The sequence below is a fragment of the Elephantulus edwardii genome, unplaced genomic scaffold (genome assembly GCF_000299155.1).
Source record: "Elephantulus edwardii isolate Elephantulus edwardi_28Jun2011 unplaced genomic scaffold, EleEdw1.0 scaffold00044, whole genome shotgun sequence".
Lineage (NCBI taxonomy): Eukaryota > Metazoa > Chordata > Mammalia > Macroscelidea > Macroscelididae > Elephantulus > Elephantulus edwardii.
The window spans coordinates 18,052,602-18,074,317 of record NW_006399794.1 but is presented as its reverse complement, the minus strand read 5'-3'; the positions used below and the strand labels follow the sequence as shown (position 1 = coordinate 18,074,317).

The following is a 21,716-nucleotide window of genomic DNA, read 5'->3' as shown; positions in this document are numbered from 1 at the left end:
CAGAGCTTGCCTCCTGCACAGCTCCTCGGGCCCTTGTTTTGCACTTCCATCTCATGGTTTCACTGCTTGATCTTCTCTCACCAGAAAAAGTTGATGATGATGATAGCAGTTAACAGTCACGGATTTTTTTTTTTTTTTTTACTAGAGGTCTAAAAAGCTACTGAAAGAAAAATGTGCTTGGAAAGAGAAATCCCTTCTGTTACCGGGGGTGGGGTAGGGAGTAGAGAAGTTAGGGCCAGGGTTTCCTAGGGCCCCCATCAAGGGCTACAGCCATCAGTTCACCTGACATGCACCCCAGGACCCGCTGGCAGCCCAGGGCTCTGCACTCAGGGTCCTTGGGAGGCACGTGGGGATCTAAGCGGCTGTGTGTGCCTGTGTCTCCACCAGACTGACCCTTTCTGGACAGCCAGCTCCCTGTCGGCCGCTGACCACAGGGAGGCCCAGAACCAGTCCATCTGCAGCCTCGCGGAGCTCCTGGAGCTGGCCAAGGGCAACGCCTCGCTTCTGCTCAACCTGCGTGACCCTCCGCGGGAGCACCCCTTCCGTGCCAGCTTCCTCAACATCACACTGGAGGCCGTGCTGCGCTCAGGCTTCCCCCAGCACCAGGTGAGGCTCTGCCGTAAGCCCACCAGTCCACTCGGCCGACCGCAGTTTTCCCACGTATAGAATGGAATGGCATGCCCCTCCCCACCACAAAGATCATCATGGGAATGGGAGGGAAAAATGAAGTCCTTTCAAACACAAAGGGCCTAGGTTCTGGTTACACTGGTGACCTATTTGCCACATCATTGTGGTGTAGAGTTTTCAGATCGGAGGAATCCAGTATCCACCCTGACAGCACACTAGAGGCTGGTGGCCCACACACAGAGTAATTGATATTTTATTACAACTTTTGTCTTGACAAGGGTCTAGAAACTTCCTGAACTGTTGCCAGAATGATCCAGCCCTAGACAGGATGAACTAATCCCCTAGCAATGATGATTGCATTGATGCTTCCTCGTGTGCCAGCTCCCTGCTCTTCTGCACATTAGCAGTTGCCCTAGGCGATGGTGCTGTGGTATGCCATCGGGCAGACAGGAGAACTGGCCCCAGGCTTTCTGACCCACAGGATTTCCTAGGCTGGAATGGTCCCAGCAGCAGACTGCCAGGTCTGTTCTCCTGAGGAACTGCCGATGGGTTTAATCCATCAACCTTTTGATTAGTAGCCAGCAACAGCTCTTTAACCACTTTGCCACGAGGGCTCCTTTTATAAGGTGTAGGTATCCTTATCCCTATTTTACAGAAAATCTCAGGCTGCCTCCTCTCCTGCCTGCAGGTCATGTGGCTGCCTAACCGGCAGAGGCCCCTGGTTCAGAAAGTGGCTCCCGGATTCCAGCAGACGTCAGGCTCCAAGGAGGCAGTAGCCAGCCTGCGGAGGGGCCACATCCAGCGGCTCAACCTTCGATACACTCAGGTGTCCGACCAGGAGCTCAGGTGCTTGGCCCACCCCAGGCTCTCCCAGAGGAGGAGGGACTGCATCTGTCCTGGTCTCACGTATCAGCACACGGTTGGGAGTGGGGCTGGACACAGGACGCAGGCATGGCTTCAGAGGCACAGACTGCAGCCAAGCATACCCCGGGCTGTGTCTAAACTTGACCTTCCAGGGATGAAAGCTCCTTTCCTAAGATCATGAAGGGGACGTGTTTAAGACTTCCCTCATAGCCCCAGAGGCAACCAGAATCTATGGTGCCAGCCATCTTCTGCCCACCCCACCCCCCACCCCCCGCAGGGACTATGCCTCCTGGAACCTGAGTGTGAATCTCTACACGGTCAACGCTCCATGGCTCTTCTCCCTGCTGTGGTGCGCAGGGGTCCCATCTGTCACCTCCGACAACACTCACACCCTGTCCCAGGTGCCTTCTCCCCTGTGGATCATGGTGAGTAGAACTTATTAGGGACATAAACATGGGGGTGAGAGGCAGAGAGCTGCTGGTGGCCTGCCCCAACTACTCTGCAGACTCCTACGCCCAGGCCCTCCCTAGTGGGTCTTGAGGGGGGCACGCACCCAGCTTGAGGTCTGGGGAGGATTTTCCTTTGCCTTTGGACCCTGCATTATGGTGCTGGGAAGTGGGGGCTGGGACCTGTTCTTACCCAGAGAAAAAACCATCATGGAAGAACCCTTAAGAAATAAAGACCTTTTGGGGCTTTGTTGTTGTTTGGGCTGTTATTTGTGTTTTGCTTTAAAGGAAGAAAGGAAATGAGGAAAAGAGGCTAACCACAGAATAAGAACAACCAGTCACCATCCAGTCAGTTATGATTCACGGTGACTCTGTGTCACCTGAGCAAACGTGCTCCTTGGGATTTTCTGAGGCTGAATTTTCAGAAACAGATCACCGGGCCTTTCTTTTGAGGCACCTGTGGATGGACTTGAACCCTCTAGCCTGTCCATTAGAAGCTGAGCATGTCAACTACTTGTACCACTTACAGACTCAAGAACAAGAATTGCTGTTGTGTTGTTGTTGTTAGGTGCCATTGAGTTGACTATGTCTCACAGAAAACCTGTGAACAATAGAGCATTAAAAGATGCCCAAAGAGAACATGTAAATCAAGCCATTTTCTGATTACTGGCTGCATACCTACAGACAGACCTGAGTCCCAGTCCCAGCTCAGCCACTGGTGGACTTGGAGAGCCGCTATCCTGCCCCAGAGCACTGGGGTGGTGGCTCCCAGCGTCCTCACCCCAAGGCATCCCTGAGAGGATCAGGCTAAGGGTGTGAGTGTGTGTGGCTTATTGTGGCTGAGATATTTCCACTCCCAGTGAATAAGACCAAAGGTTGTGGAGGTTAGGGAGAAGGGGAGAGTGAGAGAAGGAGACACAGCTGAGGAGGAGGAAAGAGAGGGAGGGATAAAACCATAGAGGGGCTTTGAAGAGAGGCGGAAACAGGGCTTCAGATGCTAGTTTATGACAACACCTCACAACCCTCAAGAACCCCCTCCGTGGTGGGAGAGACCCCATGTGCCATAGTGCATAGGCCATGCTCAGTGATACATGCACCCTTAGACCCACACAGATGCGGTCCATCCCCCTGTTCTCTCGCGCACACACATGCCTGCTCACCTGATGTGTCACACATGCACCTCCGGATATTTATCTCTTATCGTTCAGCTCTTGCTTTGAGCCCCTTATGCACACCAATCTTCCTGGCTCATAGTCCTTTTTCCCCTGAGCACTAAAAAGACAAGACAGCTGCGGTCAAGTGGATACTGACGCAGAATGACCCCGTCTGTAGCAGAGTAGAAACGTGCTTCATCAGGTTTTCAATGGTTGGTTTGCAGATCACTGGGTATTTCTTCAAAGACACTTTTGAGTGAATCATCTATATTTTTAATTAGTAACCAAGCATGTTAACCATTTCTACAACCCAGCAAGTCCCTGAGTGTCATACAGTGTGTGTAGCATGAGTGTATACATGTGTGCCCACACTCTCTCTACCTTAGACACTCAGTTCTAAGCCCATTCTCTGCAAATACCCAGAAATGCACCCCTACCCAGACTCCATACCCAGAGCCTGCTCCTGCAGAATGTACTTACAAGCTCCCAGCCCCTTACGGTCCTTCCCTGCCCTTCATGATTGACCTGTGGGTCCTCCTGCCCATGGACCTGCAGTTTCGAGCTTGCTCAGCACTGGCCATGAGCAGTGCCTAGCCACGGACCATCTATCCACAGCCCCCGGACGAGTACTGTCTCATGTGGGTCACCGCTGACCTCATCTCCTTCACTGTCATCGTTGGCATCTTCGTGTTTCAGAAGTGAGTAGGCTCTGGCCGTCTTCCCTGACCTTCCTACTCCCACCCCGCAGCAGCCCCAGGTCCCTACTCCAGCCAGGGAGCCCAGCCCTGAACCCTGAACCCAGGCCAGAGAACTGACCAGATGTCCTCACTCAGGAGAGAAGGAGAGACTCCCAAGGATCCCAGCTGGGAACCTAGAACCAGGCTCTGTGAAGTTCCACTTTTCTGGGCCCACTTCCCCCACCTGTTAGCCAGGGTCTGGCTTCCCCCAGCATGCCACAGGCCATGCCATAAAGCTCCCAGCCCTCAGGAAACCTGGGAAGTGGTTGTGGGAAGGGTGTGATTGGTCCAAGGGAGGGCATAGGGCCGGGAGGGCCCCCGACCCAGCCAAGAATTAAAGGGCCAGTGTTTTACTCTTGACTGACATTCTCTCTCTGTCCCATACCACTCTGATCCTGGCGCATGTCCCCCCTTTCTCTCCCCGCCCTGCCCCTCTCTCTCTGCTGCACTCTGGCATTCACAGCTATCACTTGATCAGGTAATTCTGGTGTGGTCTTCCTCCTCCTTTTCCTCACTGTCCCTTCTCCAGTTGGTTTGGAAACCTGCTGGGCACTGTGCCCTATACCTGGGCTTCCATGGGGTCTCCCTCCCAGCTACCTCCCTTGCCTGACACTGTCTCCTTCTCCTCATGCCCTCCCTCTGCCCCTCCCACCTTGCCGTGTGAACTCTGCTCTCCACCCCACCACTGCTTCTGCAGCCAGGAACCAGCCCTTTGTTAGCAGAGTGCTGGCCTGGCCTTCTGGTGCTTCTGTCTCCCTCTGGGGAGGGGGCTCTGCCTGGGATGCCCCCTTCCAGAGTCAGACACCCTCAGAAGCCTTCACTGTCTTCCCAGCATAGACCCTTCCAGGCTTCTTTCCTCCTTTGGCTTCGGCCTCTCTGGGGTTGGCATTGTCATCAACTACTCTCCTTGTTATCTCTGTCTTTCCATCTTTTGATCGACCACTTTCATTTTGTCTTATTTCTACCCTCTTAGGAGCCCAGGTGGCACAGTGGGTTAAGTGTTGGGCCGCTAACCAAAAGGTTGGTGGTTCAAACCTACCAGCCATTCCTCTAGACAAAGATGTGACGGTCTATCACCATAAAGACTTACATCCTTGGAAACCTTCTGGAGCAGTTCTGCTGTGTCCTGTAGGGTTGCTGGGAGTCAGAACAAGACTTAAATACAGTGGGGTTTGGGCTCCGTCCCCTTTCCCTGTTCTGCTTGGTCTAGTTCTGCTTCTCTCTAAGTTGGCACTGATGTGATCTCAGGGACCTAGAATGCCTGGCTGTAGAGGTCCTAACCTAACACTCTCCTCCTTGTCATTCGTATTCACTGCTAAGATGAGTCCTAGGGCTCCCTTAGCTCACTCAGGCCCTCTGGGATCAGCTTCCAGCTTCTAGGGAGAAACTATGCTTCCTGAATATGGGACTGAGCCACTGAAGAGGTGTTTTCCTGACCCTCATTCCCCTGCTCGCCACTGGAGCTGACAATGGTCTCAGTTTGAGCTGATGCTACGCCTGCAGCATGGAGCCTGCCCTGCCCTCAGGGAGCCCAGAGTCTGGTGTGAGAGGCAGACCTGGCAGGATCCCAGGTGCGATGAAGTGTGCTAGGCTCACCTCAAGACACAGCCAGAGTGACACCATTATCTTAGGGGTCAGAAGAAGGCTCTTAGAGGAGAGTGCCTGGGGCGGTGAAAGGCAGGGCAAAGACTGCTACTCTGTGGGCCTTACTCTTCCATTCATTTACTCAACATCCTTATCTGGCATCTGTGAACTGGTGACTATTGGCGGCTGGTGCTGGGGACGTGGTGTAAATACAAAAGGCCCACTCGCTGTCCTCCAGGATTAGCAGGACAACCAGCATGGCCCGAACTGAGGCTGCCTCCTGCTTTCCCCTTGTCTGTCTGCTCTGTTTAGCCATCTGTCCACCTATCCATCCATCTGCCTGTCTCTGCTGTGCCAACCCCATCTAGAAACTCACAATTGGTTCCTGGTGCGATCTTGACTCACTCCACCCATGGATTCTTGTTTCTGAGCTGACCACCATTTCCTCTTGGGAGGGTAGGAATAAGGGTCCAGTGAGTCCTTCTGTCTAAATCCCAAGAAAATCTAAGGCCAGGAGGTTGGAGCTTGTTCAGAGGAACAACTACCGTAAAAATAGTCCCTTAAGCTGTCCTTGAAATCTTGGTCCTCTGTCCTCTATGCCTGGACCCTGCATGCCCTGTGTATGCACCTTGTCCCAGCTTCAGCCATCAGTGGTACTAATGCTCCAACCTGTCCCTCTCCTTGGGAATATATGCCCCACTCTCTCTGGGTTACTGGAGCAGAGGGAGAGATGGTCCCACACAAAAGCATTCTAATACCTTTGCCTCTGCGAAGACTAGTTTGAACAAAGCCCCCACCCTCCCACGTCCCTTCACCTTCCTCCTTTCCTTCACACCTCTCAGGGGATTTACCTCTGGCTTTGTTCACTCTGGTCTTGATGGCGCAGCTGGGACTCTGAGGTTTGTGTGAACTCCAGGACAGGTCATAGTTATGTCTGCTAAGCTCCCTTTCCCCAGCCCAAACTTGTAACCAAAAAACCCAGGTGGATAGCTGGGCACACTGAAACAGAATTAACCAATGCCCCCCCCCCCCTCCAGACTGTCTTTCTGGGGAAGTGTACTGACTTACGGTTCTGGAGGTAAGAGGGAGGCAGGAGAGTCCTACCTGACAATCGGTAGCTCCAGTTCAAGCCCCAGCCGGACCCTTCACTGGGACTGTTTGTCCATCCGTACAGACAAGAGTCCTGCTAGTCTCTCGGGCCAAATCCGGAGAGGCTCTGGCTATGGGCAGGATCTCTGCTCCAGGATACGGGTGGGGAGGGACCTGATGTCCAAGGGCCATCTCTGCAGGTGGCGCCTGGGTGGCATACGGAGCTACAACCCTGAGCAGATAATGCTGAGTGCCGCCGTCCACCGCACCAGCCGCGACGTCAGCATCATGAAGGAAAAGCTCATCTTCTCAGGTGCGCAGCCTCGCAGGCAGGGGGCGCCAGGCCCGGGGTTCGGCTCTGCACACACATGCATGCAGATAAGTGTGTACATGGAAATAGTCAGGATCCACATGTAGTCCATGGATGTACCCACCCAAGCACGAATCCACAATGAAGTCCACACCTGCACGCACATCACCTCCAGGGCCTGTGGATCAGTGTCACTGCCGTGGCTGGCCGGCTAAGGTAGCAAGCAGGAGCTAGTGGTGGGAGGGGTAGAGAGGAGAAGGGAGTGCGTCAGTGTTTCCTGGAGCAAGGAGGGAGGTTCGTGGCCCACTTTGCAAAGCTATTGTTAACTGCTGTCAAATCAGTTTTCAACACATAGTGACCCCATGTGACAGAGTATAAATCAGATCACCAGGTCTTTCTCCCATAGAACCCATAGGTGAGTTGGAACAACCAATCTACAGTTAGGCCAAATGCTTAACTGTTGTGTCTTCAGAGCTCCTTGGGAGTGTGTAACAATTAAAATGTTATGGATGGACAGGAAGTAGCTTGGCTGTGGTTTGTGGTAAGGACTTGGCAAGGGGAAATAGGGAAGCGAGGATACGCCAGCCAGGACAGCATGTTCCGAGGTGGTGAGGTGACAATATTGGCTAAGTATCATTCCATCAGGGAGGCCCCTGGTCAGCTCAGCCAGCATGATGGTGGAAGACATGGACTTCAACTGAGCTGATCAGGAGTTTAGACTTTATTTTGAAAACAGAGAGGGTCATAGACAGATTTGTCTTTGAACACTTTTACAGTGTGTAGAAGTGGATTAGTGGTGGAAGCTGAAAGGAAAAACCATTTAGGTGAAAGGTGTAGCCATGGGGACAGAGAAAAGAGATTCCAGGGAGATTCAGGAGCCCAGTGCATCTGGGCCTGATCTCATCTCTGTGCCATTAGCTGTGTGCACGTGGACACGCTGAACCATCTCATCTCTCAGCATCAGCCTCTTCCTCTGTAAATTGGCTAATGCCTTCCTCAGAGGGCACTTGGGAGGACCAGCTCCTGACCTCACCCAGAGTTGGCACTTGTGAACCCTGGATGACATTATTTTGAGCAGGGCTGGCTCCAAGGATGGTGTGAATATCTGCTCATTCATTCAGCAGATGCATGCCAGGCACTGTTCCATTCATTCTACCCTACCTAAACCCTTCCTCCTGGTCAGCCTTGCTGACCCTGGCTGGGTTGGAGCCCTGTCTGGCCATCCCACAGCCATCAGAGCCTCCCTCTAACATAGTCCTGGCCGCAGTGGGGAGGAAACTCCCCAAAGGGGCCTGTTCATGGAACAAGTACCCGCACTGTACCTGACACAGAGAGGTCAGAACAGACAGGTAGTACAAACAGAAAGCAGAAAGCCAGTCCTGAGGCCTAGAATGTTCCAGCATCCAACTCCCACCCTCTTTTTTAAATTGGTTTTCATTCAATCATTCATATATATTTTGTTTTATAACATTAATTATAATTTAACATCATTTATTGTCTTACCAATTCCTTGCTGTACCTTCCCTTTTCTTCACCCCATCCATCCATCCATCTATCCATCCATCCATCCATCCATCCATCCACTAATCTCTGCACCCCTCCCTCACCTCTCATCTCTGCCAACCCACCACTGTTTCTGTATGAACTTTTCCTTATCATTTACTCCCCAGTCAGTTATGTGTGTCCTGCCCCAGATTGTTAATTGCCATCCACACAATATCTGATCATCCATTCATTTCAGATTGACCTTCCCTTCATCTGTTCCAATAGTGTTCATTATCTATTCATTCACTTTCACTCCTCCTTTCTTGGCAGAGCCAGACCCAAGGGTTCAGCCATAGTCCACACACACACACCCTAGGTTAGGTCTTCTCCACAGACTCTCAGCCCCACTGTACACACAGTGCTGTGTGAGTGCTGAAGACACAGGTGCCCAGACTCCCCCCTGCCCTGGAGGTGCTCCTATCAACAATGACTGCACAGAACACAGTCAGGACTGGGCAAACTGGCCCAGGGGACAGAGTGGCCATGAGAAGGCCTCATCCCAGCTTGTGGATCTCAGGAGATGCTTTCAGGAGGCTGAAATAACAGATACGTTAAACTTAAGATTCAGAATTTGATTTTAACAAAAGAGGTACGATGGAACTGTTACTCCCAGCAGGGAAGCAGGTGTGTGCAGAGGCCCTTGGGAGAGTGAACACATGGGTGCAAAGCTCATGAGGGTGCAGGTGGTTTCTGTGGCCGCAGAGGGACTCCCAGGAAGAGTGGACTGTGTGGAGGCCATAGGGCTGAGTATAGACCATCAAGGGCTTTGAATACCTGGCTGGCTACCAGGGTACAACCCAATGGCTCTGTTAGTTCCAGCTGCCCGGCTAGTAGTGGCTGAAGCTCCCTCCTCTGTCTACTCACATTCTGTCTCTCTCTGAACCAACAGAGATCAGCGATGGTGTGGAGGTCTCCGATGAGCTCTCTGTATGTTCAGAGAATAGTTACGACACTTATGCCAACAGCTCTACCACCCCTGTGAACCCCCGAGGGGGCAGCAGCCACGCCAAGACCCTCACAGACAGGAGTGGGCATTAGCTGAAGATGAAGACCTGCCTGTCCTAGCCTGTAAAGTGGAAACTGGAGGAGCCGGGCAGGGGGTAGCCGGCAGGAGTGCGCCTGCACCTGGAGTGCGCTGAGAGCTGGCTCCACAGCCTCCTGGTTGGCTCTAACTCCTGGTCAGACACTGGAGGACGCGTCCCTCCTCCCTGAGGACCATCTGGGTTGGGACTCAGTCTCTGCACACCCCTGCGGGCCTGGGGCTCCTGAAGTGTGGGGCTTGGGGCCTGCTCCTCCTCCTGAGGCCTTCCCTGGCATCCTAACCCGGAAGCCTTGATAAGGCCACTGGGCCATTCCCCTTATAGCTTCCCTTGTGGTGAGGATGCTGATGCCCAGATGTACTCACATACCCGTGCTTTCAGAGTGATGGCACCAACTTCTCCGTTCCTGTCCTGCCTCGACGGCCTGGGCTGGGCCTCTGTCCCCAGCCCCTCTGCTCTTTACATCAGTCTCAAAGCACAAGGAGGTTCAGCCCAGGAGGAAAGCCTGCTGCAGTGGTGGAAACATGCCCTTTTTCCCACCAGCCACCCACAGCCAGCGCTGGCCCAGCCCCAGGAGAGGCCCAGCCATGTCCCTCAGGAGCAGCTGGAAGAACAGGCTTCTGACTGCCGGATCCATTCCCAAGTGTCCCAACAGACCTCTGTGGCCACAGCACCCACAAAGCCCAGGACATACAGACTGACAGGATGCCTGCGGTTTCCAAGTCCGTGCACCCAGGGCAGGAGGCACCAGGGAGCTGTGATCAGGGCATCGTCAGGGGCCACCTGTGCCAAGGAAGCCTGCACTGGTGGGGTCTGAGGGGCCTGGGCCTGGATTAAAGCTGCCATCTTGACAGGTGTTGTCTCTTTTTGGGGTGTCAGCAGAAAGGTGGGGGCAGCTTGCTGGGTACAGGGTTCAGCACAGCCCTACAAAAAAGACAGGGAGACACTAGTGGAGTCTCATCTGCGTCTGGGAGCTCCTTAACTGCCTTGGATTACACCTGGAGAGATCAAGTGGCCATCCAAGGCCACGCAGCTTGGTCTGACAGAGCCAGAACTCCTCCAGATTCTTACTCTAGACTACATGCATGCCAGGAAGCGCAATGCATGGGCAACTAGGGATTGTACAGGCAGCAGGGAAAGGGTCCTGAGTCTGAGGTAGGGCTGCAGAGTAGGCCTTGCAGGTCCCCTCATGATCAGATGGATTTTATGCCCCCTGGCCTGTAGTGGGACAAGCCCTTGATCAGAAATGCCTCTTTAGCCAAGGCTGGGGTCTAGTTTGGGCATCTGGGCTTTGGACCTGACTGAGGAGGTCCACTCCCAAATCTAGCATAATGGGGCACTTGGCCTGAAAGCCAAAATACAGCCCTTAGGACCACAAGTGTCCCTTCCTGTCTTTCAATCTTTGGGACCCCTATCACTTCTGTCCTCCGTGAAAAGGAATCAGGGGAAGACTGGAACTCTTACTTTTGTCTGTGTGGTCTCAGAGTATCCTAGAAGAAAAGAAAGAAGCTGAACCCCAGCTTGAGCCCATGTTAACCCTTTCATGACCAAATTATTTTGTTTTTACTTTTTTGTTGCTGGCAAGTAGAGTCAGGAATGGTCTCACTCAAGTCAGTCCTGACTCACCGCTGACCCTCTGATTTTCCGAGGCTGTCAATTTCATGGGAGGAAACAGTCTATGCGTCTGTCGCTAAGTCCTTGGTAGATGTGAACCACTACAGAAACAGTCCAGCCTTGGGTTAGTGACACATCCCGTCATGGATTATGCCACAGAGCTCCCTGTCAGTAACAGAAGGCATGTTCGTGGGGTGGGAGAGAAACACAGTGTGTGTCTGAGGTAATATGGATTTTGATACACTAAGTGGGATACACAGGTGGTAGGATTGGTGGGGGAAGGCCTGTTTCTTTAGCTTCATGCAGTTTATAAAGATCCCTGCCAAGTGGTGGTATGTACTACATCTGGAATAGCAGCATCCCAAGAAAGTTGAGAGGCTGAAAATAATTGATAGGAAGATATGTTCCCTGAGTCACAAAACCATGTAAACCTAGTCCTGCTTGGAAGCCATTGGGGCATGGGGGCAGGGGGCGGTGTTCTGCTCCAAATACAGACAATATTTCTAGACAGTACTCTCAGGGTCTGGGAGACTTCAGCACCTTCTTAAGAGGAAATAAAAGTTCCTCCTAAATTTTGGCACCCAGCCCCAGCCCCCTTTGTTAACCTCTAGGGCTGCCCTTAAGGGAAATGTGGGTGGTCACCATTTGAAATTCTGGAAATCATGTCAGCTCCCACCTCTTCTTAGATATAAGAGAACTTGATGGGTCAGAGGTGGGGGACACTCTGTTGTAGGAGGACACTGCTCTTCTCAAAACACTCCAACAGTCTCTTCTCCAGTCTAGCAGGCCCATCAAAAAAGTTAATTGGAAAAAACCCCAAAACCAAAAGAATGAAGTGGACCTTTCCTGTCAGCTCCTGCCTCTCTGGTCAGTCCCCACTTCCTATGGGTACACTGGTCAGGATGGTCCAGGTTTCTGGCAACACTTGGGCAACGTGAATTATGTTGCTGTCTTCAGGGCATAGGGATGGAAGGGAGGTAGGAGGTTTGGAAATGGTAAATGGTAGCAGCCAGTCAGCATCTTCCTGTCACCAAGGCCCTGTGCCTCACCACCCATTCCCTGCTCCAGGATTCCTCATCCCAAACAATGAATATGAAATGGGGGCCATGGCACCCCTACCACTTGCTCAGAGCCCTCAGCCTGAGGTCAACCCTGGTTCCTCTCCATTAGCCTGAGGTATTACTGAAAACTACTCCTGCTGGTGCCCTCCCTGTCTGTGGAGGGAAGCCTCAATGCTCACTTCACAGACAAACAAGTGGGTTCCCTCTACCGCTGCCTCCACCTGCAGTCTCAGTAGTACCTCACTTTTCTTCCTCCCTTGGACCTCAGATAGTGAGGGCTTTCTCTATATGATTTCTGCCTAAACCTGCTGCCCCTCTTTCCCAAGTACAGATTCAAAGGTGTTCAAACCTCATATCCTTAAAGAAAAATATTAAATCCTTTGGGGGAGGGGATGAGGGTCCCTGGCACAAAATCTTCTCCCAGGCCTCAGTACCCCACTTAGCCAGCATCACAGGGACCCATCCTTCCATCATGGCCCTCCCACAAACTCTAGCCATGGGTGGGGTTTTACAGCAGCCAGCATGTCTCAGTCATTGTCACTCACAAACCCTCCCTCGAGTGCTCCAGCAGCCCTATATGATATGCGCTGTAGGCAATTATCCCTCCTGAGATATGGGGCCTGAGCTAAGGGGTGGGTAGTGAAGGTCAAAGAGCAATTCATGGCAGTACCAGCACCAGGTCCCAGTTGCCCAGAGCTCATCTGGGCTCTTGTCGAGGCAAATTCCTTCTCCAAGTGGCTTCATCTTCCATGAGGACAAATCCTTCACCCAGCCCACAGAAGCCAGGCTCTGCAGCACCTGGTAGCTGCAGCAAATGATCTGTGGAAACCAGCCTGTCCCAGATCTACACTGTTCTCCCATCCACCCCATGCTGGTCTACCCAAGACCACCACACTGCCCTACTGTGCTTACTCCACTGGGCAGTGAAAACCTCCTCCACTCAGACCACAGACACAGGACCACACCCTGTTCTCACTGACACCAATCCTTGTACACAGGCCACATATGCCTACCACACACAGACATACGAGGTCAGTGGACATACACCCTGTGCGACACACACAGACACTAATTATCCTGCGACAGACTCCTGTCAGACACTGAAATGAATGACATAGAGACACATGCACCAAGAGACAAGGCCACACAGGACACAGCCTGCCCACAAAGTCCCACACAAGCAGAAACACAGACATGGAACACAGCAAAAAAGAAGATTGATAGGCATGGCAGTCCTATCAATAGTAACATCTGAGCCACGCTCTCGCAGTCCTCTTACACAGTGTAACACTTTGCACACTCACAATCACACGATTACAGTCTGTTCTGGGCAGGCACTCACAAGCCTGTACTTATTCCGGGGCTCAGCGTCCAGTTACCCCCAATCTCAGCAGGAGGGATCCCCAGAGTTGCTCACACAATCAAGCCTATGCTTACTGCCACTCCCCTCCCTTCTTCCCTGTCAGGGGCTGGTCCTTGAGGGGAACAAAAGCCCAACAGCCCTCCTCCCCTCCCCCATTACTCCCCTCCTCTCATCCTGGCGTCCAGCTCCTTTGTCCTCCCACAGCTGAGCCCGATCAGGAGTCCAGGCAGAGCGGTGGGGACACGGGAGTCGAGGAGCCAGGGGTGTGAGTTTCAGCACTGAAGCAGCACTGAAGGCAGCAGTGGAGAGGCACCTGGAAGAGGGCGTGGCCAGGTAAGACTGGGGCGGGGCTCAGGAACTGGACAAACTGATATTCACAAGTCTAATTAGGGGTTTGTGAGTGGGTGTGTAAGTGCGATTGTTGGAGTCAACTTCTAGGGGCTGCTCTCCTGTGTCTGTGTGCAGACGCTTGCCTTTCCACCCTTGTCTCTCCCACTCCTCGACTCAGCCAGGGAAAGAGACTGTGTGAGTGAGACTGGCTGGGGGAATCGCTACCTTCCAGGTTCCAACTGGGTATACATCCATCAGCCCCAGCCTGGGAGTCCCCAGGGTAGAAACTGAGTCCGGTGTCTCCATGCACGACAGTGCAATGCAGCAGACAACTGAATGAATGAAAAAGTGCCAGCACACGTCCAAGGAAGGCAGAGGCTCCTCCCAAGGCAGCTCCTGTGGCTGGAACGTCTCCGAGGGGAGAAGTTCCACCTTACACTAATGAGAACTGTTCACTGGGTCTCAGCTCAGCACCGCTGCCTTCTCACCTGACTCACCGTCAAACTGAGTGCAGAGAGACCTGGTTAACTCACCTCCCAGCCTGGTTCTAGGCTGCTCCGCAGGACACACCCCTCAATCCCATCCCCCTGCTTGCATGTCAGAGTGGCTGGGCAGGAAGAGCCTGGGGCCAAATGCCGTCCTGGCCTGTCCCGTGGGCAGGGTCCTACCCACTAGAGAGCTCATCTTCCTACAATGCTGAGGAGGGGAGAGGTTGACAGCCCAGGATAGCTCGGGCCTGAGTCCTCAAAGTCCAGGTTCCAGTCTCTAGAGCAGAGCTGGGATCAGGTGTAGCGAGGACAGAGACTCCCCCCACCCCCACCCCAAGAATGGGCTCCCTGCCTCAGGAGGTGAGCAAGCAGAGGCCGCACATACATAGCTACCACATCATAGTCAACACGGGTACAATCCTTCAGTCTGTAGACTGTCCTCTCAAATATCCCTCATTTGACCCACACAGCAAACTTCTGAGAGGCAGGGTCAAGGGTCAGTCTGTACACTTCTTTCCGAATGGCAGACAGACAAAATCAAAGTACAGGGTTTAGGAAAGTTGTTCAGGGTCGTATGAGAATCAGATGAAATGATAAATGAAGCAACCAGCATACATGGCATGTGACCTTCCTCTTGAATAATAATTTAAAAAAACCCACAAAGAAATACTTGAGTGAATTTGTGCAATGAACCTACTCCTTTTCATACATTCTATTTATTCACCACAGCAATTCTTGAAGGCAGGCTTTATGATCTCCACTGTGTAGATGAGGAAAAAGAAGTCTGCTAGAAGGGTTGGTCTGACCCAAGTCACACAGTGAATCATTGGTAGAGGCTGGGACACCTCACTGCACAGAGGGCCAACCTTCCTCTCAGCCCGGGCTCGGACCTCAGATCTTTCTTCCCTCTGGGTCTTTACACAGGCTGTTCTCCCTCTCCATCCTCCCCTTCATCTGGCTAAGTTTACCCATTCCTCTCATTTCAATTTAACATTTTCCTCCTCAGGGGCCCCTCCCTGCTAACACACACACACATCCCTTTAGTGCCCTTTCTATGAACACCCTTAATACTCCATACTTTTCACAGAAAGCTTTGCTCAGCTCCAAGAAAGTAGAATTATGACTATCTTGCTCACTGCCTAGCACAGAGAACACCCCCAATAAATACTCGTTTCATACATTCATTCAACCTTAATTGAGCACTTACTTTAAACCAAATGCCCTGCTGTTGGAGGTAAGGGTACATATTAAATTTCATGAACTAGCAAGAGCACTCCAAGGGAGCACATACAAGCTTCCATTCACTCCTCAGATTTACTCTTCACTCTCTTCCCTGTTGCTCTATTGGCTCAAGGCGGGGTGTAACCTGGACAGCTAAGCCTTTTGCTGTCTAGCTTTCCCTTGGGCCTGGCAGCAAGAAGCAGAATAGGGGAGCAGAGATAGGTTGCTATCCGCTCACTCCCTATTGGTTCTCTTGGTAGGGTTATCTGAATCCCTTGACCAATGATCTTATCAGATGTATTTTGTCAGGTTCCTGTAGCCTCCCTGCCCACACCTTTCCAGGTCTTTTGGGCTTAAAAACTCCATTACTAACCACGGGATTATAACCCTGCTCTATTCCTTGGCAGTCTCTAAAAACTGCTTTGGCTTTTGTAAATCATTCCTTTATTAAACTCTCCTCTAACTATACTAGTTGACAGCAGCCATCTGTATCCTGGTAATAAAGGATAGGGAAAAGTGTAGAGTCTGAAGAACAGAAAGGGCAGTGTGGCTGAAGTGGATAAGGAAGGGAAGGAGTGGTACAGCTGACAAGCTAGCCCTTTGGTAGGCTGGGGCTAGGTGGCTGTGGCTTTAAAGAATCTGGACGGGTGGATGGAAAGATCGGATGAATAAGTGAAAACACACATGGACACGAACTTGACTGAGTAAGTGTGAGAACAAGCTAAGGAATGAATGAGGCGTGTGGTGAGCTGAGCCTCCTGCCTACCTGGGTCTCTGCCAAGTGCACTTCCCAGCAGAGAAACTATTTTCGTTCTCTACCTGCCAGGATGCCGGAGGCCTCGAGGCAGGAGGAGTCGGAGCCCTGTTCTGCGTCGCAGTGCGAGGGGGCCTGCCACGCGCAGCGCGTCCTGCAGACACTCAACACGTACCGGCGGAGCGGCACCCTCACCGACGTGGTGCTGCGCGCCGGTGGCCGCGACTTCCCATGCCACCGGGCGGCGCTCAGCGCGGGAAGCGCCTACTTCCGCAGCCTGTTTGCGGCGGGGCTGCCTGAGCGAGGCGTGAGCGTGGTGCCCGTGGTGCCTGAGGGGCCGGGCGCAGAGCCCAGCATGGGGCCTGCTGGCGCGGCGGCGGCCACAGCGCTGGCAGTGGTGCTCGACTACGTGTACGGCGCGGGCGTGCGGCTGCGCGCCGAAGATGAGGCGGCCGCCGTGCTGGCTCTGGCCGAGCGGCTGGGCGTGAGGGGTCTGCGCGAGGCTTGTGCGCGCTTCCTCGAGGGCCGCCTGCGCGCTGCCAACAGCCTGGCGCTGCGCCGCGTGGCCACCGCCTTCTCGCTGGGCTCTCTGGCGGAACGCTGCGGCCGTGTGCTGCGCCAGGCTTTTGTCGAAGTGGCGTGCCACGCGGACTTCCTCGAGCTGACTCCCGACGAAGTAGCGGCGCTGCTGGCCGACCCGGCTCTGGGTGTGAGCCGAGAGGAGGCCGTGTTCGAGGCGGCCATGCGCTGGGTGCGCCACGACGCGCCAGCCCGACGGGGCCAGCTGCGGCGCCTCCTGGAACACGTGCGCCTGCCCTTGCTGGCGCCCGCCTACTTTCTGGAGAAGGTGGAGGCTGACGAGCTGCTGCAGGCCTGCGGCGAGTGCCGCCCGCTGCTGCTGGAGGCCCGAGCCTGCTTCATTCTGGGCCGCGAGTCTGGGACGCTCCGCTCCCGGCCGCGGAGGTACAGCCCTTGCTCCCCACCTCCTGCTCACTGTTATTTCAGCCGTTCATTCATCAACCCCTTATTCAGTAGCTCAGTTAAACCACTTGAATGTGATTCCGCCTATTCTACAACCAGTTAATAGATTTCATGCTGAGAATTCTACCCTTGAATTAACAGCCTAGAGGGGAGATGCAGGAACCCCACTTTGCACAGTCTTCCTCATCTAGCCATTAACTCCTCCATCTATTCTCTCCATCATTCCCTAACACTGGGTATTTACTCTGTGCCAGGACTGGGGAGTGATTTGGAAAGACTTGTTGCTCCCTGGTAGATAACAAAAGGATACAAAAAGGCAAACATCAGACGTGGGGGGTGAGGATAAAAGTAATCTACTCCCCACTCCTGAATACTCATCCTTAGTAACAGAAGCAGGGACCCCTCTAATTGACCACTATTTGCAACTAAGTGTAGGGCCTAGTACAAAGATACTCAATGCTTACAGAATGATTTATGAAACCAATGACAAATGGGTTTGGAAATTATGGTGATATCAGAAGGCTTTTCAGTCTGTAGAAGGGGAGAAAGCTTTGATGGGAGGATAAAAGATCTGATGCAATGGAATTAGTGATTCCATTCTGGAACGAAACCACTAATCTGGTTGGATTCACTGGTGAAAGTAAAAAGAAGGGTAAAGAAGAAAAAGGTGTTAGAATAAGATAAACTTGGGCTTGAATCCTGGCCTCTCACTTGCTGGCACTTAATAAGGCAAGCCAAAGCTTCTGGCTTTGCTTCTGAAAAAGTGTAATCCCTAACTAAAAGAACTGTCATGAAGGTTAACGGAAGGTGATTTGGGGGGGGAGGGGCAGGGCTAGGTAAGGGTAAGAATTCTGCAAAACATATTTTTCCTTAACTGAGTAGTAAATATCCATGAACTTGCAGAAACAAAGTTATGGAAAGGCAACAGGTCTTTTCATAGAGTCACTAAGTCGTGCTTGACTTGACGGCAATCAACAACAGCAGTAGTAAATAGGCTGAGTGAAGAGTTCTGGTGGTACTATGGCACCGTCCACTGGTGGGATTCCATAAAGATTTAAAACTTTGGAAACCCCATGACCAGTTCTAATCTGTCCTACTGGGTCACTGTAAATCAGAATGGGCTGGATAGCAGTGGGTTTGGGTTTGGGTTTTTGTTTTATTTAGGCTGAGTGGGAACTAGTGATTCTCTTCTTATCAGTAGTCACAGGGAAAGTTGGAAGTGATGGGCCTCAGCATTTTGTTGTTATTATTTGCCATTGAATCGCTTGCAACTCAGCATGTTGTTGTTATGTGCAGTCGAGTCGCTTGCGACTCATAGCGACAGGCCATGGTCTTCGCAATCACTTGCTATGCATCAGAGAGTTGGGCAATGACTAAGGAGGACAGAAGGAGAATTGAAGCCTTTGAGCTGTGGTGCTGGAGAAGAGTATTGAGAGCACCATGGACTGCTAGGAAAACAAACAGATTCATCTTGGAAAGGGTTAAACCGGGTGGCTCCTTGGAGGAAAGGATTCTGAGGCTCCGTCTAACATACTTTGGACATGTTATGAGGAGAGACCAGTCCTTGGAGAAGGACATCATGCTTGGGAGGATGGAGGGACAGCGCAGGAGGGGAAGGCCCTCTATGAGGTGGATTGATTCAATCGGGAGTGTCAGAGACAGTGCGATTGGCACAGGATAGAGCAGAGTTTAGGGCTGTTGTACATAGGGTCACTATGAGTCGCAACTCAGCATAGGGGCCTGTAAAAGGGCATGAGATGAGGGCAGGATCCTACGTGGCCTACGAAATGGCCACAAAGGGGCTTGAAAACTTGGTGCCAGTTTATGGGTATTGGGTATATCTCCACGCCAGATTCATGGAACAAGCAGAAGTGATCGTGGTCATTGGCGGCTGCGACCGCAAGGGACTCCTGAAGCTGCCCTTCGCCGATGCCTACCACCCGGAGAGCCGGCGCTGGACGCCACTGCCTAGCCTGCCCGGCTACACGCGCTCCGAGTTCGCAGCCTGCGCCCTGCGCAATGACATCTACGTCTCCGGTGAGGGCGGGGCTCGCACGGGACTCACAGGGGATTGGCTCGTCGCCCGCCACACACCTGACATTCCTTTGAAACTGGAGCAGTATTTTTCATAATACCTTACATTTACTGGCTGTAGTGATCTACGGCCCTAAGTCTAGATTATTATCCCCATTTTGCAGGTGAGAAAACAAGTTCAAAAATTAAGAACTTTTGTTTAAAAAATGGCAAAAGTGAGCAGCTCTGTTTGATGGGGGCTAACTGTGCATTTCCTGAGATGCATATATTTACATCACAATCCTTGCTCCTGTGGAGTGCTCAATTTAGAGGAGTAAGACTAAACTTATCACCAGGCAGAACAGGATCAGAGCTATGAGTCCTGATCGAGAAGCACAAGGAAGGGGCCATTAGATCTTATTTAGGCAACCTGGCCCAACTTCACAGAAGGGACTACTTTTCAGCTGTTCTTGAAGGGAACACCACAAATAAAGGCATGAAGGCAAGCATGTGCAGAAATGATCCCTGGCCCAGGTTGCTCCGGAGCACAGGATGAGTTTATCTGGGAGAAAAAAGGCTACTGTACATGAAACAGGAAAAGAACAGCTAGAGTCACACGTGGGAAGCCTTGACTTCTGGCTTTGAAAGTGCACTTAATGTTATTATGATGGGTGTCAGACAGCAGGAGAATGAGCCTGGAAGGTCTCAGAGACCGTCCAAACCACTTACCACACCGGAAATCCAAGGCTAACCTCTCTGGTGGCCTCTGCATGACATGGGGAAGGGTGTTGTATGTGTGTCTCTTGGGCACCATTTAGAATACACAGAGCTGAGTCAACTCAGCTGTGGCTGGGGTTGTAGGCTTAGGTGGAGGGCTGCAGTCTTGAATCCTTGCTTGGGTTAGCTGCTCCTGAGAGATAAACTCTGGTCAAGAATTCTAGAGAGGCCAAGCACAGGGAGCGGTAGTCTATAGCCTGGCCCCACAGGCACACTGTGTCCTTCTCTGGTAACCCAGTGCTCTGATTCTGGTCCTTGTAGACCCCATAATCTTCAGGAAACCATACTCGCCTCTAAAATGCCTCTGAGTTTCCTCTCTGTAAACTAGATATAATAATTCCAATATTATATGGGGGAATGTAAACAAAAATGAAATCAAGAATGTGAAGGCAGAAGAGACGCAAAATTATACAGTCACCCTCAATCCCTCACCACTCCAAATTCAGCTGGCTCTGCTTTCCTTCTGCATTACAGACTCTTGTCTTGAGCATTCATTGCACTCTTTCCTTTAGGAGAGTTGTAAGGGAGCACAGAGGCTGGCACATCACAAGTTACCCAGTGAAGATTAGCTTCTTGTCTCTGCTGGGGCTCCCCCTCCGGAGTCCCTGCCTGTTAACCTAACTGAGATGGTCCCATCATTTGGAATATAGACACTGGCTCAGAGTCACACTGGTGTAGAAAGAAGACTTTTCTGTATCTACCATTGACTCCTCTAGATCCAGGAGCCCATGTCTCTAGTTCATTTACCTCCTCCTCTAGAGAATCCAGGGCCCCATGTTTCTAGTTCTTTTGGGGGGCTGGGACTAATGAGGGTTTGGGGAGCAAGGCTAGCTTTTTCTCTCTAGGAGGTCACATCAACAGCCGAGACGTGTGGATGTTCAGCTCCCATCTGCACACCTGGATCAAGGTGGCCTCACTGCACAAAGGCAGGTGGAGGCACAAGATGGCCGTCATTCAAGGCCAGGTAAGGACACTGCAGCCTTTGCCCTGGGACCCACAGTACGGAGCTATGGACACACTAGGGGAAGAAACTTTAAGATTCCTACCTTGGAATAAGGGATCTGAGCCCCCAGAATTAATTTGCCCAAGGTCATATAATCTACTACTACTACTTCTACTAATGGTAAGGATAGCAATTACTATAAAAAACACAACTTAGTGATCAGTGGTTATGAACTCTGATGCCAAACACCTGGTTTGGATCTTGATTATCACTTAAGAAAAACAAAACCTCCTACCATTTCTTTTTATAATAAACATCTGGAATTCAGGGGGAAAGTGCTGCTTAGAACCGGTTAAGTGAATTGGTAAACCCTTAATAAATTATTACAGTTATGGAATCAGCTCTCTGGCAATGGGTTATTCTTATTTTAAAAGGACCCCTGCTGGTGCTATGGGTAAAACATTAGGCTATAACTAAAAGGTCAGTGGTTTGAGGCCACCAGATGGTTGGAGGGAGAAAAAGGAGACAGTCTCCTCCTATATAGATGTATACCCCCGAATCCCTATATCTGGATCTACTCTGCCCCACAGTCAAGGAGCTCTGATGGCCTGGTGCTTAGAGAATTGTGCTGTAGACTCAAAGGCTGCTAATCTCTCTGGTGGTTCGAATCCACCAGTAGCTCTGTGGGAGAAAGATAAGTACTCTCCAGTAACATTTACAGCCTTGAAAACCCAATGGAAGATCCACCATGTGTTGGTTCTGACTCATTAGCAAT

The 21,716-nt window shown here is 51.8% G+C and overlaps 2 protein-coding genes across 2 annotated transcripts in view; both read left to right on the top strand.

The window, feature by feature from the left end:
* Nucleotides 1–9,394, top strand: part of GDPD5 (glycerophosphodiester phosphodiesterase domain containing 5) — a 52,852-nt gene extending 43,458 nt beyond the window's left edge. Inside the window, exons 10-15 of the mRNA XM_006885585.1 lie at nucleotides 388–606; nucleotides 1,316–1,473; nucleotides 1,769–1,916; nucleotides 3,707–3,789; nucleotides 6,702–6,814; nucleotides 9,246–9,394. Coding sequence (XP_006885647.1) covers nucleotides 388–606; nucleotides 1,316–1,473; nucleotides 1,769–1,916; nucleotides 3,707–3,789; nucleotides 6,702–6,814; nucleotides 9,246–9,394 — 870 coding nt within the window. The remainder of the gene's footprint in view (nucleotides 1–387; nucleotides 607–1,315; nucleotides 1,474–1,768; nucleotides 1,917–3,706; nucleotides 3,790–6,701; nucleotides 6,815–9,245) is intronic.
* Nucleotides 9,395–16,300: 6,906 nt separating this feature from the next.
* The window catches only part of KLHL35 (kelch-like family member 35), a 9,486-nt gene continuing 4,070 nt past the window's right edge, over nucleotides 16,301–21,716 (top strand). Inside the window, exons 1-3 of the mRNA XM_006885743.1 lie at nucleotides 16,301–17,190; nucleotides 19,061–19,245; nucleotides 20,844–20,962. Of these exons, the coding sequence (XP_006885805.1) occupies nucleotides 16,301–17,190; nucleotides 19,061–19,245; nucleotides 20,844–20,962 (1,194 nt within the window). The remainder of the gene's footprint in view (nucleotides 17,191–19,060; nucleotides 19,246–20,843; nucleotides 20,963–21,716) is intronic.